Source organism: Hydra viridissima, unplaced genomic scaffold (assembly GCF_058129835.1).
Source record: "Hydra viridissima isolate aposymbiotic clone 2 unplaced genomic scaffold, HvirCarnegie_v1 scaffold_4, whole genome shotgun sequence".
In the NCBI taxonomy this organism is placed as follows: domain Eukaryota; kingdom Metazoa; phylum Cnidaria; class Hydrozoa; order Anthoathecata; family Hydridae; genus Hydra; species Hydra viridissima.
In genome coordinates this window covers 15,507,885-15,535,704 of record NW_028324303.1, presented here as the reverse complement: position 1 = coordinate 15,535,704, position 27,820 = coordinate 15,507,885, and the positions used below count along the sequence as shown (strand labels likewise).

At 27.2% G+C, this 27,820-nt stretch overlaps 2 protein-coding genes across 4 annotated transcripts; both read right to left on the bottom strand.

Annotated features, from left to right (window-relative positions):
• Positions 1–1,270: 1,270 nt before the first annotated feature.
• Positions 1,271–4,767, bottom strand: LOC145183646 (putative RNA-binding protein EIF1AD). Of its 3 annotated transcripts, XM_090086118.1 has the most exons (6): positions 4,737–4,767; positions 3,951–4,043; positions 3,772–3,880; positions 2,165–2,273; positions 1,835–1,882; positions 1,271–1,624 (listed from the first exon to the last, which is right to left on the bottom strand). In XM_090086118.1, the coding sequence occupies exons 2-6, from the start codon at positions 4,035–4,037 to the stop codon at positions 1,408–1,410; spliced, it is 570 nt and encodes a 189-aa protein (XP_089942244.1). In that variant the 5' UTR covers positions 4,038–4,043; positions 4,737–4,767; the 3' UTR covers positions 1,271–1,407. The 3 variants fall into 3 exon arrangements, 2 of the variants coding, with proteins under 2 accessions (XP_089942244.1, XP_089942243.1); XR_016452081.1 differs by lacking the exon at positions 4,737–4,767 and having other exon boundaries at positions 1,835–2,045; positions 3,951–4,114; XM_090086117.1 differs by lacking the exon at positions 4,737–4,767 and having other exon boundaries at positions 3,951–4,105.
• LOC145183176 (uncharacterized) lies at positions 4,655–27,187 on the bottom strand. Its single transcript, XM_090086116.1, has 24 exons — positions 26,259–27,187; positions 23,522–23,581; positions 23,164–23,304; positions 22,452–22,636; positions 19,931–20,046; positions 18,833–18,987; positions 18,144–18,544; positions 17,229–17,330; positions 16,849–17,000; positions 11,746–11,783; positions 11,500–11,610; positions 10,549–10,589; positions 10,241–10,335; positions 9,612–10,126; positions 9,341–9,377; positions 8,885–8,949; positions 8,631–8,722; positions 8,381–8,446; positions 8,165–8,261; positions 5,810–5,852; positions 5,562–5,641; positions 5,228–5,305; positions 5,043–5,120; positions 4,655–4,840 (listed from the first exon to the last, which is right to left on the bottom strand). Exons 1-24 carry the CDS (start codon positions 26,358–26,360, stop codon positions 4,733–4,735), a joined length of 2,958 nt encoding a protein of 985 aa, XP_089942242.1. The 5' UTR covers positions 26,361–27,187; the 3' UTR covers positions 4,655–4,732.
• Between the last annotated feature and the right edge of the window lie 633 nt (positions 27,188–27,820).

Below are 27,820 nucleotides of genomic sequence, written 5' to 3'. Positions count from 1 at the left end.
TGGTGTTGACAATAGCGTTAAAAAATGATCCTGTTAGAAATTTGGATGACACCTAAAAAACATTAAACTGTGTGGATGATATTTTAAAATCATTAAAAGTAGTTTTTTCTTCAGTTTTAGTATAATCATTTTTTTGGATTCATAATGATTAAAAATGTGTTGTAAATCTTGTGTTATTAGGAAAACTTTAAAAACAAATGACTTGATTTTGCCTCCAAAGTTACAATGAAGCAAACTTGTTAGAGAGAAAATTATAAGAAACTCCTTAAGTAACAAAAATACAACAAAGGAAAAAGCATGGAATGGAAGAAAAAGTCTTCTAGATGGTTAAAAAAAATTAACTAAAGTTCCTAAAAAGCTATCTTGGTTTTTTTTTTGTTCGTAATAAATTTGGCGGAGACTGGGGCTAGTGGGCTACAGTTTTAGTTTTTAACCTCTGTGCATTTCTAGGTGAACTTTTTTGAGAATATTAAACTGCAGTTCAACAGAATATGAATTTGGCAAGAATGTTCAATTGTCAATCTTTAGTAATTGGTGGCCTAAAAAGGGCCTCCAAAAAGAAAAAAATATGTGCCAACTTATCCCGGCCCGGGGTAAGCTGGGACATATTTAGAGAGTATAGGCAACTTACCCCGGGCCGGGGTAAGTTGCCTATACTCTCAGGGTAAGTTGGCACACTATATAAAAAGAGACAAGTTCAAAAACATTAAGCATCTATTTCAAGTGTATATTTTTTATGAAAACTCTTGATAATTTTTATCCAAAAACATTTTTTGACATAAACTTTTATTGCCCTTAGGTCGATCGAATAGACTTTTCTATAAAAATAGCATCAACAGTATTTCTGTAACATTTTTAGAATTTACAGGCCTGACCACTTTTCTTTTATAATTTCTCATGTTTGCAGATCTGTAGTGTTATATAACTTAAGTGAATTTACGGCTAATGCGAAAAGTTATAAGTTGGCACATGTTACCCACTAGCCCCGCGATCATTATGCTAACTAACCCCAAAAGCTTTTTGCTCACGAAATGGCTTATAAATCCCTAAAAATGCGGTAAATTAAGAAATACAAAATGTGACTGGTTAGAGTGAACCATACAACACCTACATCTACTCGAGTTCACTTGTAGCTAATGCTACTACTTTTTAAAATTGAAAAAGTAATATAGTTACAAGAGTTACAAAATTTGTAGAAAAACACAAAAATCGCTATAACTTCTATGCGCATTATTTTTCACTTTTGATTTAGATAAACACACTTGCGGGGTTGTTTTGGTCATATATTTCATTGGTCTTTTAAAGAATTTTGCAAAAAAATTTGTTTAGAATTTGTCATAGATGTCAAGGATAATGACTGTCTCAATCCCTTCCCAAAAAAAAAAGGTAATAAAATCGTGAGATATTTCAAGTTTCATCAACTCGATAGCAGTCTACGTCATTCATTTTTCCGTTTTCAGTTTCATCTTCACATGAAGACTTCTCACTTTCACTAGACGTGACTTCTTCGTCGTCATAGACGTGGTTAGTGCGATGATTAGGATTTTCAAATATTGCACAATCATACTCTTCTGAGCCATCGTTAGCATATTTTTCCGATACTAACTTTAAACATATAGATTCGCTGAAACAAAAATGAAACTCAACTATAAAACGAATAAAAACATCATAGTCAACAACCATTTAGAAACAAAATGAACAAGTAAGAAATTCTTTGTTCATAAATATTTGATATTCTTATAAAGGTGAAAAATAAAAACCCTCTTTGAAACTCAATCTACTTTTTGAACAAAAGTACCGATACTGAAGATTGCAATCCTTAACTTTGACTTACTTTTGATTCGTTTCTTCCAATGTATTTTCGTTTTTAAATTCCCCAGGCCTAAAAACGAATTTAAATTCATTTATGAAGTAGTATTATCGTTAAGTTTTAGATTATGCTACTCTTCATACGTTGCAAGAAGCTGTAATAATCAATGTAACCCAAGGCTGTCATTCACTCTCTTTTAAGCCACAGTATGAGAGTGAATTTCAAAATCTTCGACCTAAAGTAGTGTAGGATATTTGTGGACGAAATGATGAAATCTGTTTTCAATAATAATCATTAGTAGAGTGTTACTCGAGAGTTAGTTTGCAGAACAATAGAAAGAAAAAATAAACTCACCACATATTTTTCTGTTTAAGATATTTTAATTGCTTAGGATAAAGTATAGAGACGATTTCACCTTGAACTTTATTTCCTTCTTTGATACTTTGAATAACAACATAATCACCTAAATAATAGTAATAAAAAAAAATCATGACAAGACCACATCAACTATCCTGATAAAATCCGAATAAGACACTTTTGGATAAAGATTTTCCAACGTAGTAGATGCTTTACGGAAGTGTGAAACCGGAAAAGTGTCAAGGAATATCTTTTCCTCGGAGTAGAAAACGTCTCGAAATTATTCGTTTTTCAGTCAGTTTAAACTTCATGACTTTTAAGTCACGTGGGTGTAAATAGTAAACAATTTTAACACATCAAATTCTTCATATATCACTAAACAATATAACAACCGTTTTCAAAAATTACTTTCCTAACTTCTGTTCTTGTTAGATAATATCTTTGAGCCCTTTTAAAAATAGGAACTGAATTGTAAGTAGCAATTGCCTTTAGGAGAATGATTGAACAGTCTTTTGAAGCAACTTACTCTAAAAGTGATAATGGACGATTTTTGCTGGATAGCTTTCTTTCATATAATGTCACACGAACAACTTTCTTTCATATACTGTTACATAAACATCACATACTTAAGATCTTACTTTGATATTGAGGTTTCAAGAGAACATCTCATTCTTAGATTCTTAGTCCTTCAGATCAATCCCAGAACCTCCTAATTTCCTGACGAATGTCACTTGGCATAAACGTGCAGTTTCAGTTGTACGTCTTTTCTTGATTCAAAAATATTTTCATAAATCAAAAGATGCCAAACATATTGCATGCTATATATATATATATATATATATATATATATATATATATATATATATATATATATATATATATATATATATATATATATATATATATATATTGCATGGCATCCTTACTCTTGCTTTACAAGTTAGATGCTTGGCAATTATCTCGTTTTTTTCACTAATAAGTTATTATATTTTTCACTGATAAAATATTTCTTGGTTCATAGAAATCATGCGAAGATCACTATGAAAAAAACCCTTCTACTTTTATTTCTTTTTACTCTGAAAGTGTATTCAAGAAAAATGGTATCTACTTGTTCACCAAACGTCACGTGTAATTCTTTTATGAAGTGAGAATTTATTTGCAAAAACGATAAGCAATTGGATTTTGAGGGAGGTATAAGCTCTAATTCAAGAGTTTTCGAGATGCTTTATGCTCTGAAAAGACGACGTGCTCTGTGTATTTCGTTGAATGTATTGACATCAGTTAAAAATGATGTTTCTCGATTTGCTTACTTAGAAGAATCACACGTAGCGTTGCTAATTGCGAAGCACCATACTTCTCTTTTTTTCAGAAAATATATTTATACCATAGTACTCTCTGAATAAATAACTCTAGTAGTTAGTTAAATTTGAATGAAATATTTGTAGTTTTGATGTTTGTTAATTGTAGACACAGTTTATAGCAAGGTCTTTAGATTAGAAACAACTTTTGTTGACACTTTTCTTATAAATATGAAAAACTTTGTCATACAAATATGAAATGCATTTATCAGATTTAAAGGGATAAAAAATAGTTTTTCAACTTACCTCGCTTCACCCATACACTTTTTCGATATTTGTTTGGCATACTGACTAGAAACTTTTCGTTGTTTACTGTTCTGACTTCATGGAGGTTGTTTCCTCTAGCTGCTATAATCTATATTTGAAATAGACATGATTAAGGAGAAAATGATTTTAAAAAAAAAGTCGAATAGGATATTTAATACCTGAACAATTTGTTCATCTTCATTTGGTTCATAAAAATCTTCAAGAATTTCCTTTGTCACGTGCTTTCGTTTCGTTGTTTTTGACATATTTTACTATATAAATACTATTAACTGTTAAAACAAAAAATTTATTAAAAATAAATGAACAGCAAAGAGTCCTTGCTCAAAACTGACATCTTTCAAACCAGTTGCCAACTTTTAAACAATAAAGTCACAAATCAAAATTTCAATTACTTTTAATTTGTACAATTTCTCAAAAACATTTATGCATTTATCATGCCTTGGAGGTAAATGCATAATTATAATAATCATAATAAAAGAATTGTAAAAAATAATTAACATTCTGAAGATGAAAATAGGATTGAAAAAAATATTCAAAATTTTAAACCAACTAAAATTAGTTCAACAAAGTTCTTTTGATAAATTTTTGCGAATTTTTATTTAAATGAAAAAAAAAAAGCCATCCTCTGAGACTCAATCTACTTTTTGAATAATAGAACTGAAAGTTGACAGGGACATTTTTTTTATATTTCCATTTATTTGTAAATATTAATAAAATTTCGTACGAAAATCTTTTTTTCAATTTTCACATTGATTTTTCAGAGATTAAATTTTACCTTGATGATTTTTGATTTATTATGAGAGAAATAACTAGAACACATATAAAAAAAAAAAGGGTTCAGAAGAGTATAACTGAAAAGAAAATTTGTGATATTATTTAGATTTGAATAAAGAAGATAAGCAGACAGGCACATTAAACACTTTCAATAGAAAAATAAAAACTACTTTTCTGCAGACTCTAAATAATCTCTGAGGTATGCAAGAGCCATTGGCTGACGTTTGGCTATATAATTTATTAAGCGAGTTGGTAAACGACCACCAAAGTCAACCTGAACAATAAATATTTACAAATTTACATAATTTACTGAGTTGGTAAATTACCACCAAAGTAAACCTAATAACAATTATAATGGAGAAACTAAAATATCTTAGATTTGGTAGAGAAATTTAAAAAATAATCCCTAAACTAATAAACCTTAAGTCTTTTTTCAGACTTTTTATTACAAATACCACATTTAAAAATAAAGAGACCTGTGAAATATAAGTAACTAATGAACATGATTTTCCATTTTTTTCAATTGGTTCAATTATCCACCCACTTGATAAGACCTTAAACAAAAACTTTTAAGCTTAGAAGATCCTTGGAAATGAGCTTTCAAAATCAAATAAAAAGATAAGTTAAACAAACTCCATACTAAATGTTAACTTATAATCACCTTTCCTCTCACACAATCTTTAACACATGGACATTCTGGTATTTCTACAGACGTTGCTGCAAGAACATATTGGCTTTGCTACAAAAAATGAAATTTAATGTTCTTTCAAACTATTTTTAATTGTGAGGTACACATACATGGTGTATGTGTACCTCACAATTAAAACTTACTTGCTTTAATGTTTCATAAAAATTAAATATTCATTGACTAGAAAAAATCTTTAATAATGAAACATATCTTTTTTGAAACCAAACAATGAAAAATAGTGCCTAATTATCTTTTCTTTAACTACTTTATGAAAAATCAAAAAATATGCCAATAAAAATAGTGTCACCTCAACTCTCTCTGAATGTAGAATGCAAAAATCACGTGCTTGTTTCACAAAGCAATTATTTGTTTCATATAGCATGTGAACTAATATAAAGAAATTATGATAACATTTAAAAACAAATGTACATTAAAACAATTAAATATATATATTATTACAATTAAAAAGAAAAATCTTACATATATTGAAACAAATACATTATATACAATAGTTAACAAACAATAAAACTAAAAAAAATATCTTAATTAACAAACCTATTTTGTGTCTATCACTAATCTCACGTATGATGTCTGCTCGCTGAAAACCGATAAATTATTTTACAATTTAAGAAAAAAAATTAAAAAATCACTATGATCAGAAGACAATCATGATAATCAATGATCTTCATAATTATCACAATTATCCTCATGATCATCATCATCAATAATATTTAAAGAACTATAAAAATTGTAAGAAAATTACTTCATTATTTATAGAGTTTACTCAACATATTTGTTAATAAATGTGTTTAAGACCTCATGAAATCTTAGAAATTTACTTATGAAATCTTAGAAATTTCGTAAGTAAATTTCTAAGATTTCATAAGTAAATTTCTAAGATTTCATAAGTAAATTTCTAAGATTTCATAAATAAATTTCTATTTCATTTCAAATTTCTAAAAATCCTAAATCTGGTTAAGATTTTTTTCGGTAAGAAAGTTCATTAATGAGTTTTTAGTTATTTGGCTGAAAAGTAATTTCATAATGCACTTTGCTTTAGTTGACTATAAATTTATTGATGGTTTTTATTTCAGTCATTCTTATGATTTTGATTGGAAAGAAATTTCAAAATCTTAGTAAATTGACTAAATCATGACAAGTTTTTACACAAGAATTTGAAATAAACTTCTTTTGCAAAAATCTCTAGATTCTTAGATTTCTTTGCTACTATATTATTTTAAGTCTCCATTACCATTAAAATATGTGTTCCACCCTTGACACTTTTCATGGATTTGGGAGATCTTTCAATTCTTTATTTCCCAAAATGTAATTTTTTCTCTACTTCTCAAAATGTCATTTTTTGGCAATATTTTGGATTGAAAGATGTCCTGTTTTTCAAAGGGACTGGGAGTGATTCTTCTATGAACTGATGGAAGAATCACTTCAAGTCCCCATGACATTACCTCTTGCCACAAAGGAGAATGTAAAAATGTTAATACTAGTTCTTCTTCTTTTTTCTTTTTTTTTCTAATTAATTTAAATAATTATGATAAAAAAGATGAAATTCACTTATTTTAAATGATATTCAAATATTTCATCTAACTTCCCTAACATTTTATATTTTATTTCCTAAAATTTATCTAATGTTTTTCTGAGCAATTTTGCCCACAAATTTGCATGTAAATGCATATTTGTGAGCAAAATTGCTCAGAAAAATTTCATAGTATTGAAAAAAAGAAAATCTAAAATAGAAAGTAAAGCTGAGCTGTAAACACCTGTTAGGAAAATTGGAAAAAGAATTTGAAAGAATATGGTGTAGATTAAATCAAATAGGGAACAGAAAGGTAAGAATTTACACCTAGGATAAAAACACTTTTATTTTATGGACTGATCAACAATAAAAAATATGGTTTGCATGAATTAATGTATATCATCCCAATGCAATTGTAGTAAATGAATCTAATTCCAATATAATTTTTAAGGTTACAAAAAAGAAATAGGCAAATATGAAAACCTTTTGTTTAACAAGTTGAAGTTTTAACTTTTGGATCAAAGCAGCATTACTGTGAAGAACTCCTACCAGGATAAAAAGTTCTAAGATTTTTCAAAAGTGTATACAAATACTATACAAATCTTAAAGAAGTCTCATGAGACTCCTACAGAATCCCAAAAGTCTACAGAAATTCTATAGAATTTCTAAAGAACTCTTTGTCTTGGTCTGAGTAAAAATTTATTACAAAGTATATTACAAATTTAAAATGCCTTTGAAAACTAGGATTATATTTACTTGTAAAGTACATATGATGGATATTGCAAAGATCAATCAGTAACATAATTACTCTTTAAACTTTCATAACCAAAAGTGATCTAGCAAATAACATAATTAAGCAAGAACTTCCATAATAACATCATGAGAAAGAATCAGAAGGCAACACTTTATAGTGGGGGTGATGCTTTTGGGGTATAGATCTCCTTTTTTGCCAAAAACTACAAAAGCAGCCACTAGTCCTTGAGAAAATTTGTAACAACCTATTCTTGTGGACATTCCATAATACACAGCTAGAAGTCCTTAGTAAAGTTTTTGTTTTCTATTGACCTGAAACTGAATTTATTGAAATGCTAGAGAATGTATTAGAAATTAGAAAGAGAATTTTGAATGTTGTAAAAAACTTCGTGAGAATTTTTAAATAAAATCTGGCATATGAATAAAATACAATTATGAAAACATGAAATTTATTAATTTTTTTGTTATTTTTTGTATCATTTATTGCCAGAAGATGCATGAATTTTGTGATTTAAAAGTAAACTAAAATTAAAAATGTGGTCCAGAAATGAATAATCCTGCACTGAACTAACTTAATGGCATTCAGACAAACCTTAAAAAAATATCAAAAGTAAAATTTAGATCACCTTTAACATGTTATCATAGATATAACGAGTGGAAGGGTTTTTTACAGCTGTTAAAACTGTGATAGGTAAAACATGGATCACTCCGCGACCAAAAAAGCTAGAAAAAAAATTCTAAAAAGTCATAAGTAATTAAAAAACACATATACTATGCATTAAGTGTTAAAATACAACAGCATTTTTTAAAATTTTTTTTTCATTTATTTTTATAGTACGAACCTATGAAATTTTTGTTTGGAATGAATCTTTTTCATAATCTTAACACCTTTTTTAGTTCCTTGATACCTACACAATTAGATCATAAAATTAAAAACAATTAAGCTTTGAAGAATTAAATTACATTTGTTTTTACACAATTTGAAAAAAAAAACTATAATTGAAAGTAAGAGAAAACCTATTTTTTGTAACTAATGCTAACATTTAAAAGAAAGCTTCTAAAAAATTTTTAACACATTTCCTAATAACTTACAACCATCCAAAATTATCATTTTCATTTGAAGGAGTATTGCTCAGTTTATTTGAATTTATTGATACAGCAAGTGCTTTTACGGCTAAAAAGAACTGAAAAAAAAAGTCTTCTGAGAACTAAAGCATTAGATCTTGCTGGTATCATACAATATTACAACTGATTTTGAATGCTTATAAATGTATTCAAATATTTATAACTTTATTTGTGATTTAACATAATATACTTCACTTTGTAAAGCACATTTCAAGACTAACCTCTTCTTCTAATGTAGCAGCAGTTTGGTTACCAAGAGTTATGAAGTCAACCTGCCCATATCGATCTACATTTAAAGATATCTAGTATCTAAAAATCTTTAATTAGTACTTACATTTAGATGTACAATTCATTTAGATTACATATAATCAAAATATATAATTTATTAAAATCACATGTAATCTCTATATAAAATTATAAGCAAACAAAATAATCAGTAGTATACATTACATACATACATACATACAATACATTACATTACATTACATTACACTATATTACATTACATTACATTACATACATTACATTACATTACATTACATTACATTACATTACATTACATTACATTACATTACATTACATTACATACATACATACAGATTTATAAATCTATTACTTACATTCAAACAATAAATTCACAACAATTATTTATTTAAGAACAATAACAAAGTGAAAACCTCTTGGGAGATCCAGTTGTTGGTCAGAAACTGTTACCTTAGTAAAATTGATAGATTGCCATCAATAAAAATTGTAATATATAAGATTAGTTAAATACTGAGCACACAATCTGTACAAAAATTGTAATAACAACTTGAAAAGGATAATTAATAATTATCAACAAAATTAATAAAAAATTAATACTTGTTAATAAAATTTAATAATTATTAGTCAATAAAATTATCAGTAAAAAAAATGGTTACTATCTTTTAAATAAAAATAAATATTTACCATAGATGTATCTTTCATACTTTCAGTTTCAAATAGAAAAGACTCATCTGAAATCTGGGATTGAAGATCATCAGTAGAGCATGAATAATGATCTTCATTACTTAGAATATCACTCAACAATGTATTAGCTAAATTCTCAGATTCATCTGTTTTATTAGTAGAGAGATTGCTGATCAATTCAACTTGATCAGTAGCTTTATCAATAGTTTGTTTTTCAAAATCTTTAGTGTCATCTGAAGTTGCTATATATTCAAGGTTTAATAAAGTTTGACTGTTTTCAACTTGTGAAGCAACTTTTTCAATTTGCTCTATATTTGCTATTACTGGGACAGATACTGGATTTTTTATTTTTTTTTCAAACCAGCTGGGAAATAAATGTATATCCTCTATGAGTTTTTTTCCTTCAGATACAGGATCTTGGATATTAAACCGCCGTTCACAATGCTTTCGAATGATAGCAGGAAAAAATGACTGCTCAGCAGAGATCTTATTGATAATTGTTTGTGGGATGGAACCTTAAAGATCAATACCTAATGTTAAAAAAAAAACTAAAAAAAAAGAAGGAAAATAATGTGATTGTTAGGAAATATTTGAAATTGTTAATAACTGCTAGAACAATCTAAACAAACCGCCTAACTCCACTCTTGCAAGATAAGTTAATTCAACCTCTGGTGGATCAGATGATATCTCTTTATATAAAAATCCTCCAATAATTACATGGCCCCTGACAAAAGGAAAGGAAATTTTATAAGCATATTACTTTTTCCAATTTATTTCTTAACTTTATTTCTTACAAATAAGTTTAAGTACAGTGCTTAAGTTGCATAAAGCTTCACACAATACCTATGTAAATACTCTAATTAAAATCAAGTAAAATTTTTATTGCAATGTTGAATAGAAAGTTTGATAATAAAAAAATAAAAATAATATTAACAACCTAACTTTTGAGCTTGTTGGAGGGCAATCAGGGTGTTTAACCTTTAAAAAAAAATTGCATTTATACCTAATATAATATCCTTAAGCCTCATTGGTTTATTTAAATGTAAGAACTTTTGTAAAAGATCAAAAATTACTGTTTAGTTTATTTGTAAAACAAATGTTAACATAGATGTAACTAGTGAACTGCTGAGAATAAAAGCATTCTGATTAAGATTAACACAATATCAAAATATGAAAAATTATATATGATTAAAAGAAAAAAATTCAATGAAGAAAAAGAAATTGAAGAAACAAAAAAAAACTGAACAAATTTGATTTTATCAAAAGAAAGTTTGAAATTATCAATTTCCATTTTTTTTTTTTTTCTAATTTTTTTTTTTAGAAAGTTTCATTTTTAAAAAAATTTTAAGTAATTTAAAGTGAGAGGTCTAAAAAAATCTTTTTTTGTCAATAAAAAGCTGATATCTAAACTTTCAAACTTTCTTAGTAAAACTATTTACATTAGAATTTTAAACTGATCAAACAACCTGTTTTCAAAGCAGAAAATTTTATAGTTATTACAATTGCTTTTGGTTTTAAAAGATTAAAAAATTTTATTTAGACTTCCGATGATTTTTAAAAAAACATTTTATTATTGCGAATTTACTCTGCCCTATTATTCAGGACGATATTACAATATTTTACATGTTTGACTTTGCCGTAATATTTTATATAGGAACAAACCATATATAATGTTCTGATAAATTTTCTGTTCTTCTTAAACACTTAAAAATGTCAGAGTATATGATGGTGTGGTCTTGTATATCACAATACCAAACCATGATATACTTTGACATTCTTTATAAATGTGTTTAAAAAGAACAGAAAATTTATCACAACATTATCAATCAATAACAGTATTGATAACAGTAATCAGAAAAAAATATGATAAAAAGAAAAAACCTCTTACTCCTTTTACACAAACACCATAAAGATTTTCCTTTAAATGACGAAGCGCAGAGATAGAACAAAAGTCTCTTCCAGTGACAGGCCATATACCCACATATTTTAAATTAACAATCTAAATTAACACAAACAGCTTTTTTAGATATAATTACAGCAAAAGAAACTCTTTAAAATGCACAAATCATTTAACAAAACAAATCTCTTAGATTGCTTAAGTCATTTAACAAAAAAACCTTTAAAAGGATATTACCTTAGTCAAGTTATCACAAAATAACTCCACAACAGATCCTGAAAAAGTTATAGAAATAAAGGTTCTTATAACTTGACAAGAATGTTAAATCTTTATGAAAAAAGATTAATTACAGACACATAAGCAAGACACTTGTATGATAAAATTACACACAGATGCAAACAAGATAACTCACTAAAGTAAAACAGGACTAAAAGACTCCATATAAATTATACAATTTAATCCGATACCAGTTTATTTTTAACTAGAAATACTAAAATTACTCATAAAAGTAGTGGGAATTGATTCATTAACAAAACAATTCAATGCAAGAAAATTTTAATAACATGATTTACAAGTACAGGTTTAAAAAGCATAAGCTCCATCTGAAAATTTGTGTACAACTTCAGTTATTCTTGAACAATAATATATTATATATACTAGATGTCTAACTTCAATCCGAAAAGTGAAGCCGTGGAAGCCATTTCTAATTCGGGCAAAAACATGCATTTCTAACTTTTATTTCGCACGTCAGATATAGCTTTTGCCCTTATTACAAATGGCGGATTCAATTTGTAAACAAAAAAAGCGGCTTCACTTTTTGTCCAGTAAAATCTCGCAAGTTAGACATCTAGTATATATAATATATCATTGTTCTTGAAGTACTCCTTCTTATTTCTTCTCCTTGATTGAAAAACTTTATAAATTTTGCAAATAAAATTGACATGTTTGGATGGTTTCAAGTTAAATTTAAAAATCACATCACATTCTGAATTATCATCACTCTTTTATATTGCATTTGATTGCTTAAACCCCAATATTTTTTTTTTAAAACCAAAATATTACATTTTGTTTATGATTTGCTTTTATCCTGAAAACCTGCTTAGTAACACTTTTCTATTAGTGCTTGGTATATAATTTGAAGCTTCAATCAGGAAAATTATCAGCTGTAAGAAATTTTTAAAAATAGTAATCAACTCTACTCAAACAGCAGTCTTTAAATTTTATATTCATTCATTTTAAAAAAATCAACACACCTTCCCAGAGAGCCTCAAAATATAAAAGTCATGCTCAAAAAATAAAACCAATTGGGCTTGGAAGCCCATACATCCATGTTTCAAAAAATAAAAAAATTGAAATCATCTGCCTAAGTCCAAGGAAAAAAAATTACTTTGAATTTTCTTATGTATTGGATCCTTTCCTAAAGGCATAACGAAGAAAAGATAATACTTATTTATGAACAACTATAAAATTTAATAGATAATCACTAGAAAAAATAAAATTTGATAAAAAATAAAATTTGATAAAAAATAAAATTTGATAAAAAATAACTATATAAAATAAACAAAATGAAACTAGATTGCTTTTATTGTTAATCCATTTTAAATTGCATAACCCTAGGGGTACCTTTACCTGCTAATTCGCTTTCTTTTAAAAGTCAAGTATTTTAAACATTTTTTTAAGCCCATATTTTTTGAATAGCTAGGTCCATTTTATTGCTTAGTACTTAATATTACAGTGTAACATATTTATGTCATTTAATAGTGAAATAAACAAGCTGTAAAAAAATAAATTTTATTAGTTGCTGACAATAAAATAAGTGCTTTATCAAATGAAAACACAAACAAGTACTTTTTGCAATTTTAACTTTATTTGGACTTCAAAATGCCTAATAGTGCCAAATCTCATGAAGAGTATAAAAAAACAGTGTGTGTTGTATGTATGAAAAAGTACCATTCACTAATTTCTGGTGTAACATTTGAGAGATTCAAAAATATTTTTGCAACAGACATTGACTTTTTGGACTCTAGAGTTCCAACTGGACTGTGTGGAACGTGTAGAAATCAATTTAGAAGGGTTGAAAGAGAATTATCTGTCAAGCTGCCTACTCTTCACAATTTTCAAACTATCAATGTCAAGACTGTGACAAGAGGTTCCAACTGTAACTGCCTGATTTGTTGAATTGGTAAAATGAAGCTGACTGAAAAACATCCTTTGGATAATTCTACAGCTTCAAATCCCACAAATTCCCTGAAAAGATGTTCAGATTGTTTGTCACCACTAGGGAAAGGCTTACCTCATAAATGCAACTCTACTTCTTTGAATTTAAACCTTAGAGAATTTTCTACAGAAAACAAAAAAGTTTTTGAACAGATAGCCTCTGCAACTATCAAAGGTCAAAAATCATCACCAGGTGGGACAATCAGGCTGTCAGTGACTGAGGGAGGTCATCCATTACCTCTTACCCTTGGTAACTTAAATTTTGTATCTTTCCTGTTTTTAATGGTCCCATTTTGTCTGTTCTAAGATTACATTTCATAACAAAGTTTTTTAAAATTTGTCTTTAGGATTATTACATTCAAAATCAACAAATGCAGAAAAGTATAAGTTAACTGCCCAAGACCTGGTGCAAATTCAGCAAGCTACAGGCATGTCTAATATTGGAGTCAAAAAACTTGCAACAACACTAAATTTGGTTTCCAAATCGCCTCTTTTTGAGCCAAACTATCGAGCAAATTTTCATGAAGCAGGGTTGCAACTTGCAAATTTTTTTACAAAAACTACAATTGCATCATCAGGCAAAAAAACCTGAGTACACAGTTGTTCACTGCAAAAATCTCTCTGACTTTCTAGTAGAAATTTCACTTAAGAGACAACTTCAAGCAGGTCATCTCATAAAAGTTGGGATTGATGGAGCTAGAGGCTTCCTAAAGCTTACAGTAAGTCTTCAAAGAATGAATGATGAAGATGATTCAAGCAGTTCACCTTCAAAAAAAATTGTCACCTCTCGAGCTCTAAAAGACAGTGGAGTTAAAAAGCAATTTCTAATTGCAGTTGCAGAGGATCTACATGAGAATTTCAGCAACATCAAAAACTTTACTGAGCTTGTTCAACCTGGAAATGTAGACTTTGTGGTCTCTTGCAAAAGTTGCTAACATATTATGTGGTTTGCAATGTCACTCTAGCTCACATCCATGCCTATACTGTGATAGTGAAGCAAAGTTTTTCAACAATGTTGTCCTTAAACCACTTCTAAAAGCTGATCCAAGCAAATTCATTTTCGAACTAATTCCCCCAATGGAACTTCATCTGCTTATTGGGATAGTAAATCACTTGATCAAAGCACTAAAAGAACCATTGCCAGAAGCAGGTGAGTGGCCAAAAAGACTCAACATCATAACCCAACGATATCATGGCGGACAATTTGCTGGCAATGATTGCCAAAAACTCCCGAAAAATATTGAAGTGATAGATCAGCTCTTTGAGAACCTAGATTCCTCATTTTTTGGCATCATTGATACATTCAAAAAATTCAGTGCTGTTGTTAGAGCCTGCTTTGGAAACTACCTTGACAAGGAATATGAAAAAAAAATTGAAGAATTTCGGACTTCTTTTTTAAGTCCAGGATTTGTAAGTGTGACCCCAAAAGTGCACTTTTTTTTTTCACATTGATGATTTTATCAGAATGAAGAAAAAATCCCTTGGTCCTTTCAGTGAACAATTTTTAGAAGCTCTTCATCACAATTTTTTTGTTCAGTGCCAAAGATAAAAACATTCAAAATTACATCCACAATATGGAAATTGGCTTGAAAGATGTGTGGTTGAACACAATAGCAAGCACATTTAGGTGAAATATTTCTGTTGCATCTTTAATGAACATTGAAACTTTGCTATGTTATAATAAGTGTTTGTGACAAAAAAATCAACTGAGAAAATACCTATGGATTTATTTAAACTGATTCAAAAATTTATTTATGAGATTGAATCTTTTTAAATATTTGTTTAACCTGTGTGTATTTGTAAAAAAAACCACAGTAAATAAAACCTATAATATTTAGAATTTTGAAAAGGCCTTTGCCAAAGTTTAATTATAGACTATGTTGCAACAGTGTTTTAAGTTAAGAAATGATTCAAATTCAAAGAAAAAATGGTGATTAAAGAAATCTTTTCCATTAAAAGTAAGGTCAAAATGACTGACAACTTCAAAGTAACAATGATTTCCTACACATTGACTGATGGCTTAATTTTTTATTTTTAAAGCCTCTATGTATAGACTATGCATATCAATAATAGTAGTATCAGTTTTATCATTTTTTTTTTATTTTTAAGTGTGTCTTTTGTGGTTTGAGGCTCTTCAGGCAATAAAGCATGGAACGAAAAAATCCAAAAAATCCAAGTCATTTTTTTTCCTTGGACGTAGGCAGATGATTCAATATTTTTATTTTTTGAAACATAGATGTATGGGCCACCAAACCCAATTGGTTTTATTTTGAGGCTCTCCGGGCAGGTGTGTCAAATATTTGGTAATGATGATACTAATTGATTGAAATTTCATTGGGGTAAGTACCAAAAATTCTTTTATATACTCTGATGTAAACTTTTTGAATATAAAGTTTGATTCACTTAATTGCATTTTATTCAATTTACATTTGAAAATTTAAAACTAAAATCTTATTTATCAATATATAGAAAAGTTTTTTTATGGCATGAGGTGAAATAAAGAAATGTTAAAAGGTGTTTTTTGACACGCAAATTAATACTCCAAAGTCAAACTCATGTAGTATATTTGGTATTTATTAAATCACAGGAGATTTTTATCAGCAACAAATAAAATTGAACAGAGCACTGAAACAAATACAAATAGTAATATTGCAAATGACAAAGTAAATTTACAGCACAATAAAGAATGAGGATAAAGTGGTTAGTTTAAGACACCTTGTTAAAGTGCATACTTTAACAAAGTGTCTTAATCCAACCACTGAATTCACCAGTTATTGTTTCTTATGATTATTACTTGTTTCAATTGATGATACTTTTCAGTTTGATAAACCAGAAATTTCCATCTGATAAAGACACTGAAAAAAGGTTTGATGAATGGGTTGAATCAAATGAGAGATTTTAACTTCCAATAAGCAATAACTTGAATGAAAATCTTACTGGTTCTTAAAATAAATTTTTTTTTATGATAGAAAAACACAGAAACATTTTTAAGTTCCAAATGAAAGAAGAGAGTATCAGGTAAACAAATTTGTGCACAAAAAAAACTAATCCAAAAAGATAAATGTAAACTTTTAACATTAACCTTAATTTCATCTTTTCAATTTCATATATAATGAATGGTACCTGATTCAAACATCTTATCATACTCCGACTTAAAAGCCAATGATGAAGTGTATTGAATTACATAATCCAATGGCACTTTAACAATGCCAACTCCTTTAAATGTGGGAGCTTCAGAAATTTCATCTTTGTCTTTTTTGTACATCCGCACTCCACTGAAAAAAAAATAACTTAACTTGCTTTTTTTGATATTTATTTATAATTCCCAAAAGTGGAATCCAATTGAGGGTTTTAATAGAAGGTTTTTTTACTTTTATCTTAAAAAATATACTTTATTTAAAACTAAGATTATTTTTAAATTCAAAACTTAATTTACAGAAAAAAACTTGAAAGAACTTAGGATGAAAATCAAGTTACGAATTATAAAAGAATAACAAGCCTACTCTTTGACTCCAATAAAGTTCCATCCAGGTGTCGTTTCATCAGCTTGATAAACATTCATAAGCAAGTTAAACCCTTCATGTAAAACATCAAGATATGGTGTTCTGAATTAATTAATTGAGAAAAATTACTCCATAATTATGATCCTAGTTTTTAAGGGATTCAGCAAATTTACTGAGCCATTAAAATTACTTTAGGGAAAACCTCACATTCATTGTTGATTTTTATGAAATCTTAACAAAGACAGTTTAATGTAAGCATGGAAGTTTTTTATTGCCATAACTATCTAATAAAAAACAAAATTTTAAAATTTTTCTGTTTAAATGGGTTTAGAAATAAATATACTCTGAACTTGAGATCAACCCCTTCATCTTCTTTTAAGAAAGATAAATAGCTACATGAACTTTGACCTCATCATCATCTTTAACTTATCGTTTCTTGTTAATCTAGAGACAGTGTCAGCCACAGTTATTGTACCAGTATAAGAACAGATATGGATTCTAGTTCATTCTGAAGTGAAGCTTAAGTTGATTGAGTGAAAAACTATTGCTAGATATAGGAGTTAAACAGACAAGAATCAACCCAAGTGAATAATGAAGCAAGAAATGGTATGAGACTGCTGCTGCTGATTCCATCATAGTAAAATATTATCCTGTATTATATTATCCTGTAATTTATTATTTTGTATTGAAAGGAAATCACAAAAATTTCTGTTTTAGTTGCATACAAAAATAATTCTCATCCAAATTTAAAAAAAAAACTGTAAGAAACTAACTAGTCTTTTTGAGGATGATTGATGGAATGGAAGAAACCTCCATGCTTTGTTTTACAAAAAAATATCTATTATAACAATTTAAGTTATTAGTGTTTGTTTGATATTTACTTAGTGCTTTTGATTATAAAATAAAGAAGCCTACAATTGCTCGGTGAGCTGTTTTGATATACTTGGTTCCTCAAAGTCTTTATCATGGTTTGTTATGAGGTTTTGAATGTTGTTTGTATTATCCAGATCATTTGTTATACATTCACTCACTTTAAGCTCTCTATTAATCTTTTGTGTGTAGTTATGGTCTTTACTGATCAGCATTGAAGGATCAAGCTCATTGATATGTGGTGAATGATCATCATCACTATTAATATGTAATAAATGATCAGGTTTTTTGTTGATCTTTAGTAAATGATCATACTCTTTATTGATCTGTGTTGAATGATCATATTCTTTATTTGTCTGTGGTGAAAGATCATACTCTTTATTGATCTCTGATGAATGATCATGTTCTTTATTTGCTTGTGGTGAAAGACCATATCCTTTACTGGTCTGAAGTAAAATTAAAAAATATATTTAAAAAGAAAAAATGAAAATGTAAATTTTTTAACGAAAACTTTTTTAAAAAAATGTTTCGTAGGATAAAAAAAAAATGATGATTAAGAATTAAAGCTTAAGTTGCTACAATTAACTGATGATAAATGACGAAAATAATCAATGAGAGAACTCTCAAAAAGGTTTAAATTTATATATATATATAAAAAAAAAAAAGGCACAATAAAGAAAGTCTTGTGCAAATTTAGACTTAACTTTCATGTCATTTAAACTAAAAGAACTTACATTCACTACAAGCTCTTCTGATGGAACCTGAAGTTTTAAAATCGAAATTGAATCAATATGTTCTTTTAGAAGTATTAAACTTGAAGACATAGAAGAAGAGATATCATTGAAATTTTTACTGGATGGATATGATGCAAGTAGATGAAATATTGAACCTGAAAAAAGCATAAATTTTCAGGTTATCACTACAAATAAACAAAAATGTACTGATTTATAATAAAATGTATAGATAAATAGATTGTATTTGGTATAAACTATTACAAATATATATTATGAAATGTTTAAGATAATAACAACTATTTACTACTTTTTACTATATTGAAATTACAGAATTTTGTGTAAACATTTGCAAGAAACCTTGCTTTAACATAATCATTTATCAAAAAATATCTATGAAGCATTCTCTATCTAAAACTAATTGTGATTTTATAGAGAATGCTTCAAAGATAGAGATTTTGATATAGAAGACAAAGGACATTTAGGAAGAATAAAAAAATTTTAGATTGAAGTATTGGAAGTAAAAATTGATCTTCGACCCTTCATAAAATACAAAAAATAGACCCATAGTTAGTGACCACACATTTAAAACTAAAGCAAGCAAATATACTTCCAAAAAAATATTTAAAAAATCTAAAAATAAGTGCTTAAAAAATGCTAGATGATGTCACAAAAGATACTGGAAAAGATTTGCAACCCCAAACATTGCAACAATTGGAGTATGATGCAATTTATTTTCACCATTACAACATTTGGAAGAAGCCATTTATAAACAAGATTAATTGTAAAAGCATAAGTAAAACTTGTAATTCCTTTTTTTTTTGATACTTCCATTTGGATAAGGCAAAATGAAAAATAAACAACTTTGACTTCATGATTTTAAACAAATAACTTTTTAAACTTTGGTTCAGTTAAAAAACGATTGTCATTTAAGTAGGAACAGTATTTTAAATACACTATGTTTATAAGGAACTATTGACTATTAATAAACAAGCTTCATCATACAGGAATGCAAACATAATGTACTTCCTGAAATAGACTTTACAACTTTTTCAGGTAGATCATTTTTGTTACTTCTTCTTATCTATAATTAAGTTATACCATTATTTTCAATATCTTGCACATGAAAGAACATCCAATATCCATATATTTTTGTGAGTAACATGTTTGAAGGATGAATGTATAACCATGTCTCTGACTGACTACAGAACCATTTTCTAAAAAAAAATGAATTAGTGCAAGATTACAAGTTAAGTAGTAAACTAAATTACCTCTGTTTCATATAAAAGATGTAAAAGTAATGGAACTTTAATCCAAAATATTAGGAAAACACTATTCATAGTTTATTTAGATTTTAATTATTTCTATACTTACCTTTGCCAAAAGATAAACATCAAATTACAAATACGTTTTTTTACAATTGATAAAAAAAAAAAAATTTATTAAAGCAAAATAAATTTCAATAATTATGAGCCAATTAAAATATTACAAAAATACAAGCCAAATAAAACACTCTTCTAGATTTTTGGGTTTATTTAACTTTATGCTCTCATGTTTCTTTGCAATAATTTCTAATTAACAGGAAAACCTGACTTAACTCTATCATTACCACAACATTTAGTTAACTACCATAACACTTACTTAATTCAATACTTGATAATGATAATCATTTTAAATATAATTGAACAATATTTTATCCAATCTTTTGGCCTCAACTTAAAGTCTCATCTTCTAATGTATGAATTAATAATTTGGGTTCTATTAACTTAAAAACCAGAAAGCTAAATAGCTGAAACATGACTTTTCAAAACTTTGTCCAAACTTTTATTTTGCAGCTGCTTGTGTACCTGAAGTTTTAGTTGGTGAAAGAAAATTAAATGCTCTGCACAAATGATACTTTAAGGAGCAGTTTATGAGCATTTATGCAAATGATATGCTTAATGTGCAGATTATGAGTATTTCAAATGATCTCTTTTCTAGTGCAAAATGTTTTTAAAATTTTCAAAGTAATTTTAGTACCAAAGCCAATTTTGAAGCTTTCCAAAGGTAGTAATTTTGATTTAATGTTCAAACTGATTTTTACTATTTTTTGATATGTAGAATTGACATCTCACACTTCTGTTTTTATAAACCTGTCCATTATAGAAAACATCAAAGAAATTTTTCATGCAAACGAGGCTAAAAGTTTCTCATTAATTACACATGGGAAAAATTCAAAAACATTTGAAAATATCACTTTAGGAAAATATTTACAAAAGTTTAGTTAAACTTGAAATTCTCATCAATGTGAAAAAAGAGATTTAAAATAAGAAAAAAGAGGCCATACTATAATAACATTAACTGATTCTGTGCCTTTACACTGCTCCATATAGCAATATAATAATAAAATCAATACAACTTAAAACCAGAGGAAACACTTTTGAAGTTTGAAAAAGAAATAGAAGACTTACTCTTACTTATAAACAGAATTATATATACAAGGGTATACATACAATACATATGTTAAAAAGTTAAAACGTATTTAAGTATACATTAGGATGGTGTGAAGTAAGTAACTTTCAAAATCAGTATACAAGAATAAAATCCGTTGCAAGTTATGATTAAAAAAAAGATTCTGAATTTCTATAAGGGCTTGAGCTTAAAATTGAGCTCTGATTTTAAAGCTTCTTCTTAAGGTTTGATTTTAAAGCTTCTTTGGTATAATGATAAAAGTCAAATTATTAAATTTTAATACAAGAATTTTTTCAACTATGTATATATAGGGGAAACTGGGGTAATATGAGATGGTGAGTAAAATGAGATGGTGGGTAATATGTGCTTTTTGTTATAGCTTTTTATAGGTCCAGGCAATATAAAATTTGCTGAAGTGAAAATGAGGCTTATATAAGGAAACCACTTCCACAGACAAATTTTAACTTTTGGTTTGCAAGGAATTTTTTATTTAAACTAATTTTCAAGGATAGATCTAGATCACTAGAAATCTAGATCACTAGATATAAATATTTTTGTATATTAGCTGATGGAGTTGAGAACTAGATTTAGTGTAGAATTCCAGATTAATATTACCAGGATAGCTGCCTGGTATTGTTATACTTGCTCTGGACTGTCACCTCAAAGGTCCTGATTTTGAAACTTTTCCTCTGCCATCTTGCAGGAGGTTTGGGCTAGGATATAATAATCTTCAATATGTGAAAGAACATCTAAAGTATGTAAGACAAACAAACATGATCAACAGACACACACACACACACACACATACACACACACATACATACATATATATTCTTAGAGTTTAAAGCTTGGAAAATTAATTTAATTTTGAAAAGTAATTCTTTTATCTAAATACCAAATTATCGATGCAATTATAAAACTGTAACTAATTCATGTGATTAATAATAAGCAATATCCTATTGTTTAGGCAAATACAAAAAATAAACAGTTAAATCAAAACTAGAAGGAATGACAAATGTAGTAACAAACGATTACTTGAATAGCATTAACTTTCAGTAAAATTCAAGAGAAATTATATTCACTGAATGAAATTCATGTGGGAACACTTAAGTTTATGGTGCAAATTATTTAACTGAGATATTTTAAATTAACTAACAAAATAAAACTTCACCTGTTAATACCCAACAAAGAATGTTGACTAAGCAATATACTGGTTAGACTCAAGCTGGAATCAAGGTTAAGAACAGAAATAACATCTTCTTGGTTTCTCAAACTTCCTTTTTCAACCTGGAACTTTCTGGAGTTAGGAAAGAGCGATGAAAAAATTTTAACATCAAGCAACTCTTTTAAAACTACCTAAAAAAAAATAAAAGTTAATAATATAATTGATAAAAATTAATAATCAAAATGATAATTGAATTAGAAATTGACATGTTAATAAAAAAAATGCTTCAGAAAATTACAATAAAACTAATGTGTCATTAGGATGAAATAAAGTTAAAAACTTAATTCAATATTATGTTAGAGAACTAAGAACTCTTATCTAATTTTGAAGGAAAATGTTGAATAAATGATGCTAATAAATGGATGCTAAATGCTGAGTTAAAACAATGGCTTTTTTTTTTCTCTCACCTAATTCGTGAATAAATTTAGCAATGTATTAGTATTTATATATACCATTTATAAAAAAACATTCTCCAACTGATTGTTTATTAATCTGATTAGAAAACAACTTTTTACCAAAGTTAAAATATATTTTTGGCCTTACAATAAGAGTTACTCTATAACATTAACTTATTGAATGACTGTTTTCTGTGTTGTCTACTTTGAAAATTTGTAATAATAAATCAAATTAATATTATCAAAGTAATAAAAATGCTTACCTGAGAATTTTTTTGAAGCAGTGTACGACAGCAATAGAGATTTTTAGGAGCAAATGTAAAAGTTACACTGTATTTCCAGATAGGTACTGAGTTGGAAACACTGCAGACCTGCCATCCACTATTTATATGCGGAGGAATAATCTATTCACACAATTTTAAATTTTCTTATTTTTTACAAATTTAGAAAAAATTTTTTTTTTATTAAGAGAAATAAAAAAAATACAACTTATATATTTATTTAAATTGCATATATATATATATATATATATATATATATATATGTTGTTAAGAAAATCTAATTTTTTTTTTTATGAAAATGAAGTACAATTTTTTATATACAAACAAATATACAAAGCACCTTTTTGATTGTACCAACTATAGGTACTATGTTATTTCTTTTGTTCAACCTATTATAAATCTAAAAAAAAAAAAATTCAAAAATAATTAAAGCAATTTAAAGTTAAGAGGCCAAAGGGAGAAAAAAGAAAAAATATTCTTTTTAAATTTCCCTCTGAACGATATAAAAATCATTAAGTTCTTAAAATATACTGTTATTTGAAATCATTCCTCTATGAACAAGAAAGAGTAAATACATGATCAATAAGTTTCACAATCATAATCACTGAATATCTCACTAACTTGTAATCAGTAGTTTTCAAATTTTTTAAAATGTAAATCAGATTTGTTGATTAGTTCTAAATCTCTTAACTCAAATTAATTACAATGTAAATACACAATAATGTATAATAGTAAATGTTTGAATACTGTATGAATAGAATATGCATAGATTAGTTGAACTGATGTTTGTTAGCTGAACTGACTTTTCTTTAAAAAAATAGCTATGATTGAGACCTATATGCTGGAAAAGGTTAGCAGAATTTTATACTTTCAGAAAACTCTTCACAATTTTCAAAAAAGTAATCTAATAAATAATAAATAAGAAACCATCATTTACATAATTGTGATTGTGAGACCAATACATTATTATTCAATCAATATCATCCTCTTTCATCTTTATATCTCATGTTTATATGTTGTAAAAAAAAAAAAAGTTAGTTTTACTTTTCTTACAGTAATAGAATTACATTTCAAAAAATTTTGATTTTCTATGCCTATAAAGAAAATTATACTATAAGAAAAATCAACTTAAAATATAAAATCACATTCAGATGCCAAAACATGGAAAGGAAAATGCTACCCTGATGACTACAAATTCTAAAAGTACAAAATATGAGTGCTACTAAAGCTTTTATTTTTCTTAATAGCCCTAAATGTGATGTAAAAGATATTTCTAATACTTTGTTTTTCACCAGCAATGTTATATGAAATTGTTAACTATGCATAAATGCAAAAAATAACTCACTGCCTATTGTACCTCTTATCAAGCAAGTTTGATCTCTGCTGCAGCCTTATTTTCTTGAATTTAAACAATTCAATGAGTTTACTATTCAAAATTTGGGGAGCATATACCTATATCTCCATCAACTAGACTAGCCTGTCAGTTTGATCCTATCATGCATATCATATTTAGCAGAGATGAAACATGCTAACTTGCTCGCTTATGTAAAAATAGAGAGTCTATCTTTCATGACAGGCCTTATTGTTAACTCTAGATGATCATCCCTTTGCTCTCTTAAGTTAAATATGATTAGCTTCGTTCATGACAACTTGCAGTTCATGAAAATGTGAGTAATGTAACATTCACATTTTTTATACCATGGTTTGTTAAGTTTAATATGACAAGGATTTGAATTTTACTATATTAGTATGAAACTAAAAATAATAGTCTTAAAGTATTAGTTTTAAAGTACTGTTTAATAAATAATATTAGTTGTAAAGTATTAGTCTTAAAGTAATCTTAAAGCATTCAGCAAATGTATAAGCTGTAATGTATTCATCTAAAAGTATCTTAAAGTAAAATTACACTTTATTTTACACAATTATTTTAAAATGTTTTCAACAAAATTAGCATTAAGTTAAAATTACAATACTTTAAAATGTTTTTAAAACAGTATGTCTGTGTAATAGCCTTTTTGTGAACGTGAGATGTAGATGTATACTCTTGCTGTTATAGATTTTGATCATGCTGTTAGATAATCTTGGTAAAAATGTACTTCATAATTGATGCAAGCATTTTTTTTATCAAAAAAAACACAGCCACTTGATATTTAGCATAAACATATTGCAGTATTAAATTCAGCAGCTACTATTTACCCTGTGACAATATACTGTATATTGTCACATAGGTTGAATAGTAACTGTTATAAGTTAAATTACCTTATCTCTTTTATTAGCTATAATTAGCTGATTTAAAAATACCAGACAATTTTAATAACTAGGCAACTACTTTTTCCTTTAAAAATCAGCTCAGAGGTCTACTAATAGTCTTCTTTACATTCATTTTTTACTAAATTTGGTCAATTTTTCAGTTCAATCTTGTTATGATTGTCATACCATCAGAATCAACTGTAAAAAACTTATTTTTTCAATGAACTATACTTTCAGGATTTACATTTTTTTTTATTGAATTAAGACTAAAAGTTTAGGTGTTAGTTATCTTGAAGCAGTGAGTGCACAACATTTTTCTTGTGTTTAGATTATAGGCCTTATAATAATAATTGTTTATTGCATTATATGGAATTGATTTGTTAGTTGTATTGACATCTTGACATGAATGTGTGTGTATGTTATAATTTTGTTGTTTACTCCTACTTATAACTAAATTTCAGCTTTTTTTCTTTTTTTTTTTTTTTTTTCAAATTTCAAATTTTTCAGCTGGTTTACATACTACTAAACTGCTACAAATGCTGGAAGCCAGAGTACTGAAAGAGTATAGAAGAGGATTTGTAGATAAATGTTGAGCAAAAAATGCTGAGCATATTTCACATTGGTTTTTCTATGTATGGAAGTTTTTGCTATTTATTTATTTTTTTTAAATATTAAATTTGATTTTCATTTATATAAGTTTTTAAGAAAAACAGTCATCTGAAAAGTAAAAATAAAATTATTCAAAATTATTTGAAGATTAAATAACAACTTTAAAATTTATTTAAAATTTAATAACAATTATTGTATATTTATATCAATCTACTTACCTTTTTAACAGTAGTGGATAACCAGACAAGAACCAGAATAACAATACCCAAGAAAATTGCTAAAAAGTTAAACCCTTCAAAAGATCTCATTGATGTCTCCATTTAACATATGGCTCCTTTATCTAGTTTATTTTAATTTTCAATGGTTTGTAAAAAAATAATTAAACTTTAAGTATTTAAAAACTTTGCTTTCTGCAAAGTTTCTTTTAAAGGTAATTATAGATAATTGGATATCCAATTACACATAAAAATACAATTAACAATCTAAACTATATATTTACAAGGTATTAAATACTGTACAATTTAATCAATTGACCATTTATTTTCAAGAGGATTTATATGATAATGAGAATGAGTAGTATAAATGATAATATAAAACCAGGTTCATTTTGCTGACAGTGTAATTCACTAATAACTAATTCAAGAACTTGTTTCTATAACTAGTTATATAACTTTTTATAATTCACTAATAATTTAAAAACTGAATTCTGACAGCAGAATGTTGATCTTTATACTTCATATTTTTAAGTCTTTTTAAACATTAAAAACCATACAAACAGAAAATAAATTTTGATCAGCAGCTTGCCTTAGGGTCATATATAGCAGGTCATACCTATGAAGTAGATTAAATTGAATAATTGGGGTTATATAAATATTAATATAGGCTAAAACTTTGTAATTCCTTCTTTAACTTTGTCCTTACACGAATGGTTAGGAGAAACATGACATTTCTCCTAACCATTCATGTAAGATCAACCATCCAACCCAAAACCTTTCTTTAAACACATTAAAGAACGGTTTCGAATAAGATGGATTATTCTTCAGTTGAGCAAATTGCATAAAGTGATGCAATAAATAAAGTGCACTTTCGCATTAATAAATAGTGATGCAATAAATATATTGCACCTTCAAGGTTCCCGGTCAAAAGTGATACAAAAAAAACAAAATGCGTTTTTTTTTACACGTTAAAAAGTAATTATTTAGTTTGATGATATACGCAACCTAAAAAATATAGCTCTAAAAATAGCAGTAACATGTCTGAGGTAAATTCTTTGGTATGATTTTAGCAAATACTCAATAAAAACTTTGGTTAAAAGCTTAAGAAAATAGCGAACAGAAATTCAAAAATGATTTAAAGTTGCTGTTAAAACTATGGGTACTTTCGATTTTAAACACATTGAAATAATAAAGGTTTCATATGGTTCGAGATATGGTTTGGTTAAAATTTCGTTCCAAAATTAAAAAAAAAAAAAAAAAAAAAAAACGATAAATATGTATTGTAAATACTATTATGTAAATAATATGGTAATATTTCTATTGCTGAGTGTATTCCGGTGAAAAAGTCGAAACTAATAAACAGTTAATTTGCAAAGATCGCATTTATTTTAACAATATTTATTGAAATTTGAATGGCCAAATTAACCGAAGCTAATATTTTGAAAATAAACAAGAAAGAACATTCCAGCGAGAAAATCCGCTAGAAATATTACTTTACCTTTTTTTTTTTTTTTTTTTTTTTTTTTTTTTTTTTTAACCAACGTATTTTAAAACAAAATATTGTA

Excerpts from the sequence above, each read along its gene's own strand:
- LOC145183646 (XM_090086118.1), bottom strand. The coding sequence starts at position 4,037 with ATGTCAAAAACAACGAAACGAAAGCACGTGACAAAGGAAATTCTTGAA. Across the intron at positions 1,883-2,164 it reads CTTAAACAGAAAAATATGTG|GCCTGGGGAATTTAAAAACG; the intron begins GTGAGTTTATTT and ends ATTCGTTTTTAG. Across the intron at positions 1,625-1,834 it reads TTGGAAGAAACGAATCAAAA|CGAATCTATATGTTTAAAGT; the intron begins GTAAGTCAAAGT and ends TTTTTGTTTCAG.
- LOC145183176 (XM_090086116.1), bottom strand. The coding sequence starts at position 26,360 with ATGGAGACATCAATGAGATCTTTTGAAGGGTTTAACTTTTTAGCAATT. Across the intron at positions 18,545-18,832 it reads CAGAAGAGCTTGTAGTGAAT|ACCAGTAAAGGATATGGTCT; the intron begins GTAAGTTCTTTT and ends ATTTTACTTCAG. Across the intron at positions 11,611-11,745 it reads TTTGTGATAACTTGACTAAG|ATTGTTAATTTAAAATATGT; the intron begins GTAATATCCTTT and ends GTGTTAATTTAG.